Source organism: Nycticebus coucang, chromosome 9, assembly GCF_027406575.1.
Source record: "Nycticebus coucang isolate mNycCou1 chromosome 9, mNycCou1.pri, whole genome shotgun sequence".
NCBI lineage: Eukaryota > Metazoa > Chordata > Mammalia > Primates > Lorisidae > Nycticebus > Nycticebus coucang.
This window is the reverse complement of record NC_069788.1, coordinates 132,558,791-132,579,703: the sequence shown is the minus strand read 5'-3', so window position 1 is coordinate 132,579,703 and position 20,913 is coordinate 132,558,791. Positions and strand designations below refer to the sequence as shown.

Genomic DNA, 20,913 nt, shown 5'->3' with positions numbered 1-20,913 from the left:
TTATGTGACTATATGTTTTCAATTCTCTTTCTGGGTCCTATCCTTCCCTGCAATTTACTTTTTGAGAAACTGCCATGCTCTTTTCTGCAAAGGCTGTACCATTTCACAACAGTGTATTAGGATGCAGATATCTCTATATCTTCCCAACGTTTATTTTGTCTGTTTATTGTTACAGGCGTGGCTACGTTTCCTTAATGACTAGTGATAAATATCTCTTCAAGTGCCTCTTGGCCATTTGTATATCTTCTTTGATTAAATGCACATTCAAATCCTTTGACTATTTTAAAATTATTTTTTTTGGTCTTTTTGAGTTGTAATCATTCTGTATATATTCTGGATCCTAAACCCAGGATATATTATATAATATAGCAGATACATTAATTGCAAATATTTTCTCCCATTCTGTAGGTTGTCTTTTCACTTAGATAGGGTCCTTTGAAGCATACATTTTAAAATATTTTTTAAATGGAGTTCAATACACTTATTTTGTGCTTTGGTGGCTGGAGATTGAGGTACCTATCTAAGAAACCATTGCTAAAGTCCAGGGCACAAACATTTACATTTTTGTTTCCTTCTAAGAATCTTCCAGTTTTAAGTCTTAGAACATTTAGATCTTTGAGCGATTTTAAGTTAAATTTTGTATACAGTATGAGGAAGATATTCATATTTATTTTTGTTTCTGGATGTGCACTTATTCTGATGCACTTATTTCAACCGTTTGTTGAAAAGATTATTCTTTCCCCCATTGAATCACCTGGGCACTCTGGTCAAAACTCAACTGACCGTCGGTGCCTGGGTTTATTGCTGGACTCTCAGTTCTATTCCCCTGGTGAACATGTCTGTTCTTATGCTGGTACCAAGTCCCTTGATTACTATAACTTTATAGTATGTTTTAAAAGTGGAAATTCCAAATGCTCCACTTTCTTCTTTTTCAATATTGTTTTGACTATTCTGGGTCCCTTGAATTTCCATCTGAATTTTAAGGTCAGCTTGTCTGTTCCTAAAAAAAAAAAAAAAATAGGCAGACCATTGGAATTTTGTTAATAACAATATTGTCTTCCAATCAGTAACCATGGGATGTCTCTTTTTCTATTTGTTTAGATTTTCTTTAACTTATTCCAATAATGTTGTGCAGTTTTCTGTGTGTAATTCCAGCACTCTTTTTGGTTAAATTTATTCCTAAGTATTTTATTTTCCTTTATGCTGTTTTCAATGAAAGTGTGTTTTTACATTTCATTTCGAGATGGTTCATTGCTAGTGTATAGAAGCACAACGTACTTTCAGATTGATTTTGTATTCTGCATCCAGGCTGAATTCCTTTATTAGCTCTCACAGTTTTTTGTGGATTCCTTAGGATTTTCAACAGACGTGTCATCTCTAACGGGGATAGTTTCAATTTTTCTTTTCCATTCTGTATACTTTTAATTTCATTATCTTCCTGGCTAAAACCTCTAAGGCAACGTTGGATAAAAGTGTGATCTCATACATATTTTCTCTTTCCTAATCTTAGAGGGAAAGCTTTCAGTATTTTCCCATTAAGGATGATGTTAGAGGCTGTGAAGTTTTGGGTTAGATGAGGCCCTGAAAATTATTTAGCTAGTCCTACCTTATAAAGAGGGACACAGTTGAGCTGAATATCAAAGGATTAAGTAGGAGTTCTCCAGAAGGTGAGGAGGAAGAGGAGGAAGAGAACGATGTGTGCAATGCCATGAAAAAGTTGTGGACCTCAAAGTGACGCAGGGATGCTGGTGTGTGAACCAAGTGAAGAGTGAGGAGACGGAGGTCAGAGGAGGAGGGAGACAGGGCCACCACAGGATTGCTGACGTCTTACTAAGGAATTCTGATTTTATTCTGTAATTGTGTAGCCTAGAGCACTGCCATATTTTATATGCAATAGCAAAGAAGGACATGAATAAAAATGAGACTGGAAACAGAGGCAAGGAAAGCCGTCCATGGATTACTGCAGTATTTGTTACAGTAAATGCAAACCTTTAAATTCAGCTTTATCTTGGTACAGCAATATTCTTGCATTTGCAGAGTTTGTATTCCTTAAATGAAAAACCTTTATTTATGTTTTTATTTATTTTTGCAGTTTTTGGCTGGGCTGGGTTTGAACCCGCCACCTCTGGCATAGGGGGCCGGCGCCCTATTCCTTTGAGCCACAGGCACCGCCCAAGGAAAAACCTTTAGCAATAAAAGCATATGTATTGAGATTCCGTATTTCAAAGCGAGGCCAACCACCAGTAAAGTTTATAATCTGTATTTTTTCCTTATGGAAAACATAATTTCATATTTAAGATGGCCTGGAGAATTGAGATGCACAATCTTTGATTTGGTAAAGAAAGATGGGGCCTAGAACATTTCATTAGTTCGTTCAGTAATTGTATCAGTAATTCCTTGGGGTGGTGCCTGTGGCTCAGTCGGTGGGGCGCCGGCCCCATATGCTGAGGGTGGTGGGTTCAAACCCGACCCCGGCCAAACTGCAACCAAAGAATGGCCGGGCGTTGTGGCGGGTGCCTGTAGTCCCAGCTACTCGGGAGGCTGAGGCAAGAGAATCGCTTGAGCCCAGGAGTTGGAGGTTGCTGTGAGCTGTGTGAGGCCACGGCACTATACCGAGGGCCATAGGGTGAGACTCTGTCTCTACAAAAAAAACAAAAATTGTATCAGTAATTCCAGAATGTTTTGGGCTTGCATCATATTAACCACCCTCAGCTACCTTCGGCATAACCAACGAGGTAGCAAAACCGAAAGCTGTGCCTCTCTTTCCCCTCCCTCCCCCTCTTTCCACCTTCCTTTCTTTATCCTCTCTACTTTTTCTCTCATACCTTCCTACCTTCTTTGTTCTTTGTATTTACATCAATCAATTAATTCTTCAGATTTGGGGAGGTGTACCTGAGAGGCTGAACTAAATCTATAACTCATCGTCTTTCCTTGCAGAGCCTATAAACTTGTGAGTGGCAAGGCAGCCGTATCTCCAGAGTCTGGGGCAGCCTCGCTACCTACACACGTCCACCTGTGTGGGAAGGCCATTTCCCACAGCCCCATCACTGGGGCCCTGATTGAAAGCCTACAGCCTCTGATATACACGCAGCAGCGTTTAGTAAATAATGCTTTGTTCTATTAATTCAAGTTGGCATGGATCGCGAGGACTAGAATTTGTGACTAAGTTTATGGAAACGGTAAGAACCAAAAAGCCAAACCAACTAGGTCCCACGGTAGTCAGAGATGAACCAGAGCCGCTCGCCGCTTGATCACATAAAGCTATAAATTCCCAGTCAATTCCCTGGATCCACAGATCTGGAAAGTGGTGAGCCATTTGAGAGAAAACACCTCTGTCTTTCTGCAAATTATGTAACACTAAATCCATGTCATTAAACAAATGATTCTAACCCCCCCTTTTTTCCCTGTGCCTTTATTGGATTTCAAAGTTCAGTACACATTCAAATTATTCAATTTTGATATCACTTTTGCGATCAAATGTCCTACTTTTGAAATGGAAAGCTCTCCGTTGGCTGCATTCCCTGTTCAGTTTAAGAAGCTTTTATCATTTAAATAAATTAAACCTTCCAGCATGGAATCTGCAGAACATAATGAAGCATAGAGAAAGAAAAACTTAAATGAAATAAACCTCTTTTCTGATAGTAACAGTCCAGGTGATTGTGCATTCTACCCATAACTGTGTAACTGGGAACCACAACCTCATTTCTGATTTTTCTTTTTAAATTTTGTGCTTCATATTTGTGGTGTTTGACATCAGTTTGATTTGCTATTGGGCAAAAGACAGACTCTCAGTACATCAGATGCAAAGGGCCTGGGGTAATAACGCCGAGATAATTTTAGAGCTTATTTCTTTGAACACTACTTTGATAATTACGGATATGCTTTTTTTTTTCACAAAATTTAATTCATACAAGCCAAGCTCATACAAACTTAAATGCTTTAACGCTCTCTAAAATAATTTCATTGTAGGTTTTTTAAAAATGTTTTTTAGAGAAAAAAATCACCATTTTCATGTAATAATCGGACAAACTAATCTATATGCGTTATTTAGCAGGAGACTTTATACTTTCACATGACACACAGCCCATGAAAGATTCAAATGGATTATGAAAAATCTTATTATCTGTAGGTTCTTTCAATGGCTAAAGAGTAACATATAATTTTTAAAAATCTAAATAAAAACACGAAATAAAATCAGTCTTTTTTATCACATTCCTTAAATTGAACCATTTTATTGCACACATGATTGAAAAGTTAAAAAAATACTTCTTGAAAGGAAACATTCAGCAGAATTAATTTGGGAATACTTGTAATGGTAATAGAGAAGAATTACCATGGAAATGTAGTTTTCTCAAGATTAAATATTCAATATTATTCAAAATTAGAGTTTAGGGTCATAAAGTTTTCTCCACACTATGAGTACTTAATTGAGAGAACCTATTGCATTTACTGTTTTGAAATACAGTGAGTTACTTATATTAATAAATGGTTTATTGTTTGTTGTAAATGCATTTTTTTAACTTAAGGAAAAACAATCAATCATACTTTGCATATAAGACATGGATTAACCCATGGTGGAATATGACTAGATTAGTTTTTAAAATTACCAACATAAAATAATTTCTTATTTTTCCTTTGTTTTTAATTTTAGCGTCTATGTTCTTTTATGTGGCGTTAAGAAAATTTTGTATTGTTGTAAGCCGGAAAATGAATTCCTAGTGGATGTTTCATCCTTACAATGAAATTGAAGAAAGGTTCTGGTTCAAAACCTTTCAGAGACTTCCAAAGATTTGAACCTGTTTCTACTCAGCATAAGTTTGTTATTTGTTAGTTAGCCATTTGTGATTGGCAGCGGGCGAGGTGCTGGGAATGGCAGAGGATAGCCCACGTAGAGTCTGCCGCTGAGGTTGGACAGAGGGATAAACACCAGTGACCAACACCGATGGTCCAGCTGGCACTGATTCATTATTTAGAGAGTGGAAACCAATGCAGGAACTAGATAGCACCCTTTTTATTTGTAATATTTTCACGCATAAATTCATCCCAAGTGTGTATTAACTGACTGTATGGAAAGGTGATTGAATTAATGAGTAACATTATGTAGTGAGGACATTCGAAGTAGCAGGCTCTGTTGCAGACGCTGGAAATGCGGCAGTTAACAGAACAGACAAAATCCCCTGTGCTTATAAGCAAATGAGTCTGGGTAAGAGTAGAACTAAGGATGATACCAGAATTAAGGGAAAATCACATCTTTTGACCCCACCTTTCATAAGGGTAGTACATTCAGTGTCCATAGAAGGAAGTTTAAAGAAAGCACCAGGCAGCCTTGAAGGGACCAGAAACTGCAAAACGGCGGCCTGTGCTCTGATGGGGGCAGAGTGCAGCAGCTGCTGGCTTTGCTTTGGAGAGTGAGGAGAGTCTGGAGTCTGAAGCTCTCCACTTGTTAATCAAGGCTCCCCTTCACCCACCGAGCCCAGGGCTCCAGTCTGGTGCAGAACGTGACTGAAGGCAGAGCACAGCAATTTCTCCTGCCTCAGCTTGCTCCTCTCTCCCCCAGGGGTAACAGGGCCGTCTTACAGGAGAAAATGCCTGTGTGAAAGTGGCCCCATTGCTCTATGCAAACTTTTTACAGTTTTTTCAGTGTCAATATTTCTGTCCTATGGTAAAAATAAAAAGTAAAATAAATTTAATCTAATTCTACAAATGCAATCTACTTTTATGATTTTTAGAAAATTACCTGTCTTTAAAACCTGGGCGCGGTAAGTAGTCGATGGAATCCACCTGTTGATGTTTTCAGTTGGGCTGCAGGGCAGGCAGGCAACTGTGTAACCTCCTCATCGCCCGTCCCTCTTCCTGCTTGCCTCTGCCCCTGCTTCCTGCTCTCACTGAGCTCAAGATGGAGGCCCTGCTGCTCAGGAAAGAGCCAGCTGACTTCCGTGTCTGAGATCTGGAGGGCTGTGGTCACTCATTGGCCTGTTGAACTGGCCTTACCCAACTGCTGGCCCTATTTATTTCTGGCACAATTTTATGATCTGAAAGTGCCTGGCAGCTGGTGTCCTATAAGCGCAATAACTGTCCCCGCCTTGCTCTTTGCCCTGTCTTTATCTAAGGCACTGAAGTCCCCAGTGGCTACCCTCTTTGGCTTCCTGAGCTCCTGGGGTTCCCAACCAGTGACCATCTGGGCCATATAGGAGGTGAAAGGAAGGCAAAGAGCAAAGAGAGAACGTTTGCCCTCTCCAGAGTATAGGTTTTTTTGCCCTGTGCATTGCAGGCTTCAGAAAGTGGGTATGTCCTGTTACTCCACAAACTTCAGATGAGAAGTTGGGGCCCGTCGTCTTCTCCAATACCACCTCCTTTCCACCCCCCTGGGCTAGAGACACAGAGGCAAAGGAACACTCTTAGAATTATATTACCTAACATCCCAAAGCTTGATTCTTTCTCTTTCCCAGTTACTTTAACTTTTCTTGGTGGTAAAATACAAATCCAGTTCTGTCTTCTTTGTCCCCTGATGCAGACGGGCACATGACTCTCTTTGCCCAAGGTATTTTGGCATTTGTAGTATTTGTTTTCAGTTTAATAATAGTAATCTCGACACCTTTGTTTGCACTTGGTTTTGGGGAAGGAAGCCGGTGGTCAAGGAAGCCCAGAAAGGCTTATTAATATTTTACCTAGGGATATTACAACCTTAAATCACTAAACACCTTGAACAGGTAAGCACATAATAATTAGAAGCACTTGTTAAAAATCTAAAAAATCAAGCTCTGGCCTAAGACGCTCATAAATTCTCCACTGTCAGAGAAACCAAATCTTTCATTATAGCTTCTTCACATGGCAGGACATACGGACATCAGAGAACAAAAAATATGGGATTCTCAATTAAAATTTAATTTCAAATAAGCAAGGATTACCTCTTAGAGATTAGATCTGTCTTATTCAGATAAATAATATTTAGTTTTAGTATGTCCCAAATATTGCATGGAGTCGTGGCCCCTCATCTGACCTTGCCCTGTGCCTGGACCTTCCCTCTTTCTTCCACGGATTGTTTGAAATGGCTCCTTTTCCCCAAATGTGATGACTAGACTACTCTCATTTGCATCACACCAATGCGGTGTCTGTCCCAGGCTAAACTGGTACCTTTTTATTTTTACTTTTTTTTTTTGGTGCCGTGACTCAGATTTCGAACCACAAAAAGGTCATAAGTGAGTGGGAAAGGGGACATAGCCAGTCATTTATATTAGGTCCCTCGTGTCATTTATATTAGTCCTTAGAATTAAAGTGGGCACCTTTGCAAAAAGGAGGTGAAACTAGTATCTGCGTCTCTGTGTTTAGGGCTGTCCGTGCTCATAGTGTTAATATCTTGAAGGCGTAGCACAAGCTCTGTTTACTCAGCATAAGAAATATGTCATCCCTCTGAAAGACTTTCAATTAAGCTGCTGGAGCTTTGATGTCAAACTTTGAGATTCAAAATATATCTTTCAAAAAAAGACCCAATTTCGTGTTCAACTACTGAGAAAAAAATGTGTCAACCTTTGCAGATAGTTGTTGAATTGACAGAATATTTATTTTAAAATGCAGGTTATGAGCACTTGATAAGCTGAATTTAGTGCATCAGTCTCTATTACGAAAACGTGCTGTTACCTAGAAGGAGGATTGCTAATTTCCTGACTTTTCTGTTAACAGTGATCATCGCTAGTGTTAGTTTCTGGTATTAAATCAGTGAGTGTTGCTAGTGTTAGTTTCTGGTATTAAATCAATGAGTGTATGTTACTCCTAGAAGCTGCTAAAGCTTCAAAAGGGTAATGAAAATGGTTTCAGTTTTTTGGCCAGAGCTGGGTTTGAACCCACCACGTCCCGTATATGGGGCTGATGCCCTACTCGAAATGGTTTCAAATAGAAGCTATTTTATGAGCATTCAGGGAGAGAGAATCAACCTATCTTGGGTGTGTATTAGGGGCTGGAGACTGTTTCACAAGTATCTCTAACCTAACCAACAACTTATAGAAGGTGATTGAGGTAAGTAATTTTGCCTGAGTCATAAAGTTGTGTGCTTCTGAAAGCGCTTTATCTAATATAACTCCCTTTTGAATTTTCCTTACAGTTTTCACTTTGTTTTTCAGGATTCTGAACAAAAATTTCAACTCTTGACAGTGTTGGTAGTAATTTCTTATATAGCCAACATTTTATTTTTCTTTTGCTGTGATTATCATAAGTTCTTCCCAGTATTTTAAAAATAGATTTTTAATGAAATTATGCTCATTCGTGGATATCTAACTTCATAAGTACTAAGTGTATAGATACCTAATTTTTTATTTAAAAGATGAAGAATCTTGGAATTTAAAGAGTCAGCCTTCAACCCAGTGAAAGTGTCACATGGAAACATTCAGATTTATGTTTGAATATTTTAGTGGTGAGAAGTTCATCAATTTTCAAGGCAGTTTATTAAATTAATTCATAGTTTGGCCAGGCACACAGCTCCCACCTGTAATCCTGGGAGGCCGAGGTGGGTGGATTGCCTGAGCTCAGGAGTTTGAGATCACTCTGAGTGAGAGTGAGATCCTTTCTCTACAAATAGAAAAAGTAGCTGGGCATTGTGGCAAGTGCCTATAGTCCTAGCTACTTCGGAAGCTGAGACGAGAGGATAGCTTGAGCCCAAGAGTTTAAGGTTGCTGTGAGCTATGATGCCACGGGACTCTACACAGGGCAACAGAGTGAGACTGTGTCTCGAAAAAAAAAAAAATTAATTGGGTGGCACCTGTGGCTCAAAGGGGTAAGGCACCAGCCCCATATGCCAGAGGTGGCGGGTTCAAACCCAGCCCTGGCCAAAAATTGCAACAACAACAACAATTCATTGATAGTTTGAAACAAGGTCTGTGTACTGAAATAGTACTGCCTACTGGGGACACATACATAAACTTAAATCTCCCCTGCCAACCCAAGTGCCATGTTGATAAACTATGTTTTCAGTAGCTTGTTTCAATACATTTATAGCCTAGCCATCTGACCCTTAAATAGAGGATGATATTAAAAATGGTTTTGAATCGTATCTCTCCCTATAAGGGGAAAACATACCAAAGTAGTGATTCATCACAGGAGAATTTAGTAAGTATGTACGTATTTTTACACATATATGTACTGTGTATGTGTACGTGTGTGTTCATACACTATATATTTTTTTCTATTCAATGGGAACATGCAGTAGAAGCACCTGGATTCAGTTGTCCCTGGAACGGCACCCCTTGTGTAGAGGAACGGAGCTAAGTGTCCTTATGTTGGGTTCCAGGAATAGGCATGGCTAAAATGGCTTGGAATATTTTTTCCCTGATCTCATCGTATGTTCAGGGGTTAGCACATCTAGCAGTTGTAAGTCATCCCCTTGTATAGCGACAGTGTGTGTCCCCTGTACATCCGTGTATTTGTGAGAGTAACGAACGTGTGTCCCGCCCTGCAGATCATCTTCAGGAAGATCAGCGACGTGAAGGAGGAGGAGGAGGAACGTCTTCGGCAGAAGAACGAGGTGACCCTGAGCATCCCCGTGGACCACCCGGTGCGGAAGCTCTTCCAGAAGTTCAAGCAGCAGAAGGAGCTGCGGAACCAGGGCTGCGCGCAGGGCGAGCCCGAGCACGGTCCGCGGCAGGTGCACAGCCCGCGGCAGGTGCACAGCCCACGGCAGAACGGCGCCCCCATCACCGGCACCAGCGTGGTCACCGTGTCGCAGATCACGCCCATCCACACCTCCCTGGCTTACGTGAAAACCGGCGAGTCCCTGAAACAGAACAACCGCGATGCCCTGGAGCTGCAGCCCAATGGTGGTGGCGCTGAGCCCAAAGGCCTCAAGGTCAACAGCCCCCTAAGAATGAAAAACGGGAACGGGAAGGGCTGGCTGCGCCTCAAGAACAGCGTGGGCGCCCCGGAGGAGAAGGAAGACTGGAACAATGTCACCAAGGCCGAGTCCCTGGGGCTGCTGTCAGAGGAACCCAAGGGCAGCGACTCGGAGGGCAGCGTGGCCAAAAACCCGCTCAGGAAAACAGACTCTTGCGACAGCGGCATCACAAAAAGTGACCTTCGTTTGGACAAGGCCGGGGAGGCCCGGAGCCCGCTGGAGCACAGCCCGGTGCAGGCGGACGCCAAGCACCCGTTTTACCCCATCCCCGAGCAGGCCTTACAGACCACGCTGCAGGAGGTCAAGCATGAACTCAAGGACGACATCCAGGGGCTCAGCTGCAGGATGGCCGCGCTGGAGAAGCAGGTGGCCGAGATCTTAAAAATACTGTCGGAAAAAAGCGCCCCCCAGACCTCTCCTCCCGCAGCCCACCTGCCACCCCAAGTACCTCCCCAGATCCCATGTCAGGATATTTTTAGTGTTTCAAGGCCTGAATCGCCTGACTCTGACAAAGATGAAATCCACTTTTAATATATATACATAAATATATATATATATATATACGTATATATTTGTTAATATATTAAAACAGTATATACATATATCTATTTTCACTTGCTTTCAATATGACAAACACAACCTGGATTTTGATATGTAAATATTGCATGTCCAGCTGGACTCTGGCCTGCCAAAGAAGATGATTATAATTGAAAACGTAGATACTGCTTGTATATGATGCAGTTGACTGCATGCACACTTTGAAATTTATAATCTCTATTCTATAACGAAAAAGTATGATTTTTGTTAACCAAGGCAATGTCATATTTGAAGAATCAGGGTCCAACCTGCCAAGGTCGCCATGAAAAATTTGATCTCAGGCTGAGTATACCGAGCTGTCATTTCCTCACTGTTCTGTTGAAATTATAGATGGATATGCCAAGAAGAATTCAGTCTTTTAAACTCTTAGTATCATTTTATGGTATCTTTCCATAGGATGTTCTTCTGTAACTTTGTGCCCCCCCAACTCCCAGGCAATGTTCTCTCCATTGAAATGACTGTTTTGTTGCCTAAAGTCACATAGCAGTGTCGAATATTGAAAACATATTGCTATGGGTTTTGTGCATGAATTGCATTTTTGCTAACCTATACCGCTCCTTTTTTTTTTTTTTTAACATTATACTTAGGTAGTAATCATTAACTCTTATGTAAGGAAATCCCCACCCTCTCTGTCTTGGAGAACAGCTGCCATCATGTAAGCTAACGATATCAACATCATAAATACCGATTTATTAATATAGTGTATGTTGTTATAAAAATACTGCACCACAGGGTATAAGGGCCTTTTAACAATTCATGTTAGAGATGCTGTTTTTTTCCCACGGTGATGAACGCTCTAAATATGTGAATTCTAAAACTTGTTCAAGAGTGAGGTTGAACAAGAGAAAGGCTCTTAGCAAAGAAATATACCAAAAAAAAAAAAATTGAAGCAATCATATCAAAATTCAAATTATCATAACACAAAATAAAAAAAGAATGTCAACAGGCAAGTTTTTGTAACATCTCTGTAACTTGGAATGAAACGCTGGTTCAGTTTGTTGACACATGATTCTTAACTGTTGGTAGTGATAACACAGAAGGTGGTAAAAAACTAACAAACCAAGAAGTGGATGTTAAATCTCTTAACTCAGATAGCTGCTTTTCTGTCACTTTATTCTGGTTACAATTTTCTAAGGCTTTTTTTGCACACAGGTCTACTGCTGGACTTCTGCTGAGTTGATACAATAGACTGCTATGCCCAGCAGATTCACTTATGAAGGAGGGTTACTAAAATTTTTATAGTCTTTTGGGTCACAAATCCTCTTTTTAGAAAGTGCCTATTATCAACTAAAAAAAGTCACAAAGAGTTATGCATAGCTGTGTATTAAGCTAGTCCCTTAAATAGTCCAGATTGAGAATAAAGTATGCATTTATTTGTAAGAACCTAGGCGAATACCTTTCAGTTGACTAAAATATATTTTATGAATTTGTTCAGAGAGGCACACTTTTCTGTCAGTGCATGTGTGATATTTAATATTAGCATCAGGGGAGTTAGTATTTGCATCAAGTTGAAAATACATGCCAATAATTTACCTATTGCTAAACCACCTGTACATAGGTATTAACGCAAAGGATGGAAGAATTAAAGGAGATATTTTGGTCTATTACACCCATTTTTATAAGCTTTTCTAACTTTCTCCCAATATCCCCACCACAGCCATCAGAACTGAAAGACAAGTTATCACAATCAGACTGGGGAGTATAAAATAGCAATTTATAAAAACAGTTGCTGTTTTAGAATTTCTGTGAGAACTTCTTCACATGCCCACAAGATGTGCCTCTGCAATCTGGGCGCCTCAGGACACGTTATATGCCATGGGCTCCGTTTCCCTTTCTTGCTTTGTGTATGAGACTTCCAGTACGCCGCATAATGGAAGTGTTCAGGGGAGCATGTGTCCACGCTATGCTACAATATCTACCTACCATAGGGACAAGGAAATGAAATCCTTGTGGGGTAAAGAATCAGCCCTGAAATTGGGGTTTTGTTGCTCTCCAGGTGAGAATGGTATCTTTTTCATGACCTCTGACAATTATTGCCTTTCAGGATATTTTTTCTATTAGTTTAAGTCAAGTTTGGCTAAAGCCTTTAAAGGTGAATGAGTGGTAATAATAATAATAATAATAATAAACGGAGTAAGGAAATGGTTAGCTTAACTTTAGCCACATGCTTCAAAAATACCTATTGGTGTAAAGCACTAAAAGAGCGACTGTGAGATCGCCTGGGGTGCTGCAGTTGCCGTCCACCCCTTTCTGTACGAGTAGAGCAAATACGCGCTGTGTTCTGACATTGACTCAGCGTTTTACCTAATCGATCCACAATATGAGTGTTCATAGGAAAGAAACATAGTGGCTTTCAACTATTCCGGGTTGTTGAGAAGAAAGGAAAGCCTCAGCTGTTCATTTACGGTGCAGTCATCCTGGTATTCTTTCCAGCCACCTCTGCTCTCTGTGTGCGTGACGTGGTGCTGAATGTCCTCCACTCTCATCAACAGGAATGCGTGTATTCAGCAAACACTGTATATAGGCTCCAAGATTCCACACTTCTTAGCAGTTGAATTTACTCAGATTTGAATGAAGGGTGAGCACTTGCTTTAATACTCACAATAACAATGCTGTCGCATTCTCTGTTGCCTCAGCTGGCACCTAGACGGGCGATGCTGTTGGGGGGACCAGACAACTGCATGTTTTATTTCTACACTGTATAGATACCATTGGTGCAGCCAGAATAAAATTTCTACTGTTCTATTTCTTGTATTAATAGGAGTAAATGGATATGTATTTAAAATCCAAACGTTTTCCAAAGCAATGTACACACCTTCAATATTTTTCTATGATACTAGGTAGGATCAGATGCTGTATCCAGGACAGGTGGTTGTAACATAAGAGCAAAAGGCAAACAAGAATGGAAATGCAAATTCTGTACTGTAATGACAAGTTTTAACAGTCTGCATCAGGATATTGGTGCACTAAATGTGACCTAGTAGATGGATAAGTTTATGATAAAAAGCAATTAGGTACACAAAGGCCAGGTGACAATACCGAAGCTGCATGAATGGTCCTTAAAATCATTCAGGCATAATGGTTGAATACAGACCCATACTTCATTGTTAAAATGGAAAATTTTTATTGAGTCTGGTTTCATCTCACACTAAGTAGAGGAGGATAAATGTCCTAAGTACTTAAAAAAAAAAAAAAAAGGAACTTTAGGTAGATAAGGGAAAAGAGAATTTGAAAATTGGGGGGTTTTAATTCCTGCTGGAACAAATATATACTCATTCTGTACCCAATACTTTAATAAAAATATTACTTATGACCATGACCTAAAGTGCCATTTTGAAAATAAACATTGTTGGACCGAAATGAAAATCACATTTTCCCTTACATTTAAGGAGATTTTGTTCACCTGTGTGATCTTGTCCATTTGCAGTCCTATCTTAAATTGCTAAATTTTTTTGGAAAACTTTTTTTTTAAATCTTCTGAGCAGTTACTATTTTGAAGTGCACATGGCTAATTGTGAAATTGTCATCTTCCCAATGAGTTCCACTATCTTGTATAGTTTTTATCTCATAAGCTATTTTCTCTGAGTATCATTTCCGAAATTTCGGGTAGGTAATGAGAAAATTTGTCTATAGCGTGCTTCTCATACCTGGATAGTTTTAAAATATGAATATCTTACAACCATGTAAATGTTGCGCTTTCATAATTTTTATTAAGTAGAAGAGTATTTCTCTTCTGGTATTGGTGAAAAAGGTGGAAGAAAAATACAGTCTTTTGGAAAACACCGTGGAATGAGTTTCTGAGCTCTGTCTTGGATTCTGATTCTAGCTTTGCCACAATCAAGTGGTGTAATTTTGGGCAAGCTAACGTTTTTCCTAGTGCCCAGTGTTTTGATTCCCCAACCAGTAAGTAATACAATGAGGCTAAGAGCTGCTCTGTTCTTAGAGAGAGATCCTGTTAGGCTAATGGAAAATCATCTTTCGCTCAGATGAAAATCACATTAGGACAAATTACACCTTTTTCTTTCATAAGAGATTGGCTGTGATGTGCTATCTAAATATTCTTCTAGATTTCAAGAGAGATTTCTCTGGTCAAAAGTTGGAGAGAGGCATAGGTTGCTCGTAATTATTAGTGGCAGGTGAGCATACAGCTTGATACTTACCTGGGAATTTAGAACTTACTAAATGCAGAATACAAATACCTACATACAATAACTAAGAAAATGCCATGAAGGCTTATGTTGAACAGTTTGATGAGAATATTTCAGATTGTATATGAAACCAGCACATTGTACCCCTTGATTGCACTAATGTACACAGCTATGATTTAACAATAAAAAAATTATAAAAAAAATAAAGAGAGGATAATAAAAAAAGGAAAAAAATAGAACTACTGATCAAATAAACATGGAGAAAATAAAGGTCTGTTGAGGGAAGGAAAAAAGAAAGAACAGGTGAATTTTGTGATTTTTTTTCTTATTGCACTTAATCATATGGCTCACCAGAGATACTCATCTTGTGAAAAAAGGGCATGTGCATGTTGGTAAGTATTCAGGGTACAGTAAGTCATCCTTCAACTTTTTGTATAAAATTAATCACGGCTTGTTTAAGATACATGATTCCACATCAGCAGATGTTCTTATGAAAGAATTCTTTGCTGTGTACCAGATATTCAAAGTTTTGATATGTGTTATGACTGAAGATTTTCCATCACTAGGTTTTTAAGCTGAGACCCATGTGTTTGCTTGCTTTACGAGGGTCAGGGCCAGTGAGGATTCAGACTGAGAGCCAGGAAGGTGATGAAGGAAGGCCTGGAGAAGACAGAGCAGAATCTATCCACTTTTACTCGCAGGCTTAGATGGAGCAGAATCTATCCACTTTACTCGCAGGCTTAGAAGGCAGATAAACCAATGCAGCTCATGTTGCTTGCCTTTTCACTATGTGAAACACTTTCGTTAGAGTATCAAATTTAACAATTCTTGCTATAATCCTATGAAGGAATAGGTCAAGGAACTTATCCAGGGTAGCATAGCTATTAAGTAGCATTGAAATGCTAATTAAAGGCAGGAAGGCCTTAGAGAGAAAACTTCATTCTATAGAATACTGCCATGGTAATGACTACCTAGTTCAACCATAAAATCCAAGTCTTTCAAGACACTTAACTTGTAAAAGTTCCTTAATTAAATTCTTTTAATTGCATTCTATAGTGTGAATGTAAATGTTTGCTTTTCCTTGGTAGGTCAGAGTAAATGGGAGAGTCATAACTGTTGTAATTAAAAGATGCCCTGTCCCAAGGATGGAATCTTTTTTTCACTTCTCCCAATAGTTGAAAGGCATCCCTGGAGGTAAACTGTCAACGTGGTTATCAGTAAGAAGCAAATTTGACATGTGGTCCCTGATACCATCATTTTCTTTCCCAGTTGAATTTTAACTTAAAGAGGGAATACACGATGGTTAAGGAAAGTAAAAGTTATTGGGGAATTTTCATATGATTTCCCTTTATCAGTAATGAGGTTTGGATAAGACTCCAGAAAGACTGTATTTTAAGAATTTATCCTTTGACCCATTGGATTTTAAGGAGATTATTCAGATACTTTTATTGATTGCACAAATGTGGCTTCTTGGCCAAACTACTATTAAATGCATTATCCAAATGAACTATCTCTTTTTAGAATGGTAAATTGGGTTCTTATTTCTAAATTTAATGAGCCCATTGTATGGAGCTTTACTTCACAGAGTTTAAATAATTTTCTCTGATAAGAAGAAGTTAGCTTTTGAATTTTATTTGTTCCACCCTTTGATATTTGTTAAAGTAAATGTCTGGAGATGAGAAAAAACAAGATATTACCACGTGACGCCTGTGATTCTCAGCCCAAACCATCTTGCTTTCTTTCACTTTGCAAATAACAAAGCCAGGGGCAACCACAGAAGGAACATTCTACGTTTTGTGTGTGTGATGCAGTCCAGGGACACTAATCCAATGGTTTTTTGAATTAGTGCCGATCCATTCCTTATTTTTTATTGTCATTTCATTATTATTTAAATGAAGTCATGATGTGTACTGATTGTAAAGGCACTTGGTTAAAGACCAACTGACCAGAAAGTGCAGTGGGGCCAGTGATGACTCAGGAGGAGGCAGGGACCAGGACAGATAGGTTCCCCTCCATGGGGTCTCTGTGGATGGTGCCTTTTGAATAGTATTTTTTTTTTTTTAAGGTAACGCATTGTCATGGCTATTGTTAAAATTTTAACAAAGTATTTGGAATCAGTTGAAAGCGTGTCACATGTGAGGGCCTTTTTAGTAATAGGGTGGCCCCTAGCAACTCCAGAGTTCATACGTAGCCTCTGGTTCTGACCTGTGTGACCAGGCCCAGGAGCGTTTAGCCAGCTGGCTACATCCTGACCTGAAGAAGGAAAAGATCCTGACCTCTCTCATTCATGAAGAATGACCAGAATAGTCAAGGCAAATAAATATTCACCCTAATGCTTGTATAAACCAGATTGAGTATCCCTAATAACTAATTAAAGTCTTTCATTGTCAAAATACTTTATCCTCATTCTCTGCTAAACTGTCTTTGATAATGTAAAATTTAACTTCTTCTTTCCAAGGTCGGACTTCATCACTAAGTAATGTAGGGAAATCGGTCCTCATGAAAGGAGCAATGTAAAGACAGTTATTGATCACAGAACTAAACAATGTAAACACAATTATTGATCACAAAACTGTTGGTGTCACGGATCCCTCCTTTGTTCCTCAACTTCCCCAATAAAAGTATGAAGGAAAAGTTTCCTGATGAGGCCATGATTGAGAAAGAATAGCCAGAAAAACTATGCAAAATCACACACACACACACAAAAAAAGATTCATTGCTAATTCCATGTCCAAGAAAGTTTGATAGACTTGAGTCTTTAATATTGGATGTTATGTCATAGCCATGACTTGTCAGCATACAACCCAAACACACTTTACTTTAAAAATCAAGGTTACTTAACGTATTTTATTTTTAGAAAAAACAGAGGCAAGTATTGCTTTTTGACCTGTGCAGTGATATTTTCACATGTGGTTCTCGTGATCCTTTGTCAGACAGGGGGGTCCCCATTGGCCTGTATCTTCTTATAGCTGTGTTGGTATCTCCCATCAAGCAGTTGCCTTCCACCTTAGAACCTCTTCACATTTAACCAAGCAAGAGGGAACACGTTTTTCATATTAGGAACAGATTTCTTAAAAGATTATCACATTAAAATTGGAAACCAGGTCAGAACCATTTTTACCCTAAAATATCCATTATAGGTTATTGAAAGAGAAATGACTTTTAGAAGTTCTTGGTACTTAAGCAACACAAATGAAAACGTGCAGATTTATGAAATATTGCAAACTACAGTTTTTTAATGGTATGTTCTAGAGACTGTTTACGTTAGTTGCAGCATTTTGTATACTGTAATGTAAATTCCTGACTATAATGCTTAGGTTCTTATGGGAATTAATTTTGCAAATTCTTAAATGTTTTTTTCCACTGCATCTGTATTTGTGAAAATTTTCAGGTATTAAAAATACCTGAAAGGGTTATTTCACTGGAAATAATTAATTCATGTATTGACCAGGGAAACAATGCAGGGACTTCATGTGAGATTTTTTAATACCATGATGCTAAGCAGTACTTGTCTGCTCTTTTCAAAACCTAACTCATGCTAAGCAGATTGTGTTTCTACTTAAAGATATTGCAGTGTGTAATATAAATATTTTGTATGTACTGTTGGTCTGTCACCTGATTGCTGAAAGGATGTGTGAAAGCATTATAACTGTGACTTTAGGGTTAATTCTGAAATACTTGTGATCAAAATTCGATCACTTCTGGGAAGTTTGTAGAGATTATCACTTTATTTAAAGTTTATTCTCAAGAAATAGTCATTTTAAAAAGTGAATTGGCAGGTGGAAGATTTCTAACCCAAAAGAATTCTGGGTTTCAGCACAATAAACTTTATTTCATCAGGGAGGATTAACTTTGCTTTTTTTTTTTTTCACAGTTATTTAAATGTGGATATTTTTTCATGATATAGAATAAAATGTGCATTTTATGGAACTTGTTTGAATCGAATCTTTGTTGGAAATTGCAATTTCGATTTTGGTTAAATAAGTGAAAAGCTCTCCAACACAAAACCACAAAGTAACAGGTTTAGAGGGAACAGTCTTTTGGTATGTTGGAATAACAATGGTATTTTAGATTTTTATAACATTTTTTCTCCGATAAATTGTACCACTATGATATAAGTAATAAAATTAAAATACTCTCATATCAGAAGTAAAAAGTTTAAGCTCTGGTAATAAATTTGGTTAGATTAGATTTCATTGTACCATGAAAAATAGATAATGGTCAAATCCAAATAGAATGTTGGACAAATTATTATATAAAAATGGGGTTTTAAAAATGTTTCTCTCAATCAATATATTTAAAATTCTATTAATATCCTAATATTATGTGTTTATTACAAGCTATGAAATTTAGAGGCATAAAGAACAGAATGTACATAGAATAAAAGAATACTTTTTCTCATTTTATGGAAAAATTTATAGTTTTACCACTAGTTCTTATTAATAACCAAGTCTGAATGGGTGATATAGAAAGACATGAAAAAAACTGCAGATTTTTTTTTCTAATTAAAGAAATACAAGTTTAAGGCATGCTCTTTTGAACATCACTGAATATTTGTACCTATTGCTTCTCTGTGCAAAATTACATTCTTAATGGAGAGCAACTAAATAAAACCTTGTCTTTGCTACAGATGTGTTAGGGTATAAGTGGAGGATTGTAGAGTTAGCTCTCAATTAAAAAGGAATCAAGATATGATGATTATACATAACTAAGTGGATTTTCCAAGTGAAGAAATTTTTCTGCACAAATTATCACCATTGAAAGATTCTTCCAATTTTTGTTCCTTTTTTTCTCGTCTCTCTTTCCTTACACACACACACACACACAGAGTCCATGACAAACTGCAAGTTCTGTGGTAATTCAGAAATGTGCAATTTTTAAAACTGGGGCAATACATATTATAGATTTATTTGAGGAAATACCCAATGCAAATATCATTAAAAGCCGGAGGAGATGGAAGTTTCTGTCCTATGGGATGTTTTCTCCTGGGAGTGTGGAGAAGAGCAAAAGAAGCTTTAAAGTCCCAACCCTCGATCTTATTAAGGTCAGCCAAGTTCTGTTCCCAAGAAGGGAAGGCATTGCTACTGATACCGTTTTTCTTTATCAAGTCAGGTCCATTTTGTTTAATCTAAACAAATCAGCATAATAGGCTTTAACTAAATAAGGATGCGCCCATGGTGAGTGACCCAGAAGAAAACTGTGTAGCTGGTATTGACGTTGACAGTGAATTACACCTTGTCTACTTTGAGGAACCTGAGAACTGAGAGGGCCTTATGTGCTGTTAGTAGAAGATCTGGGATTAAAATTCAGTTGTCTTGACTCCACATCAGTGTTTCTTCCATTATCTCACACGCTGTCTGGTCCTTCACGGTGTAGCGCACACGTACACAGGCATACGTACTTCAGCTGCTGAAAATGTTTCCAGTCTCAGAGTATTACTGAAAGGATGCTGTGTTTTCAAGTGTTCTATTTAATTAAAGGTGCGTGTGTCCTTTATTTCACTTAGATTAAAAAAAAAATTGGTATCTCACAAAAGGTACACACTCTTTCTGTGATGTAAGACTGTTATTTAACATCCTCTACACAGGATACCATGTCCACCTACAAATTTTAGACACAGAACGAAACAGACCGACTCTGATTTTTCTGTTCTGCACCTAGCTAAGGCTACACAGTTTTGTCAGAGTTCAGAAAGTCTGAAACAGATCGGCTGGATGGAGCCAAGACAGATATTTGTATAAGGAGACAGAAAGTAGACCTTCTGGGTTTCTGGTCTCCTGTGAGCCCATGGAGGTGTATCAAACAGCTTTTCAGCTCACCTGATACTCTTGCTGTCTGGTGATCAAACAAGTCTCGTGTGTGTGTGTGTGTGTGTGTGTGTGTGTGTGTGTGTGTGTGTGTGTGTGTGTGTGTGAGATGACATCCTCTTTGGTTCTTAAATTTTTCCGGAATTATATTCATGAAAAGGAAAAACGTATATCTATGTTCACGGTTTATAAATAACAGAGTTCAATACCATCAGTGGCTGGTGGTGAAATGATAGCATCTTCTTACCTGGAGTTTTTCAACTACCAACAAACATTGCCAGCCATGTGATATTAATCTAAGTACACCCTACTGACAAAATTCAGCTGCACCCAAAGTTTGCCCCCCCAGTTGTCTTCCACACTGTGAATATCCTGTTCAGAGACTGAGCACAAGATTCTGTTGAACTTCTTCATGTTAATGACTATTGAATTATTTAATTCACTGATTCAGAACTGAGTTTTTGAGGAGTTTTCCTTATTT

General features: G+C 38.5%; 1 protein-coding gene across 2 annotated transcripts in view; it reads left to right on the top strand.

Annotated features, from left to right (window-relative positions):
- The window catches only part of KCNH5 (potassium voltage-gated channel subfamily H member 5), a 416,514-nt gene extending 397,961 nt beyond the window's left edge, over nt 1–18,553 (top strand). For both annotated transcript variants that reach the window (XM_053601259.1, XM_053601258.1), the window contains exon 11: nt 9,449–18,553. In XM_053601259.1, coding sequence (XP_053457234.1) covers nt 9,449–10,411 — 963 coding nt within the window. In that variant the 3' untranslated portion in view covers nt 10,412–18,553. The remainder of the gene's footprint in view (nt 1–9,448) is intronic.
- The last annotated feature ends 2,360 nt before the right edge of the window (nt 18,554–20,913 follow it).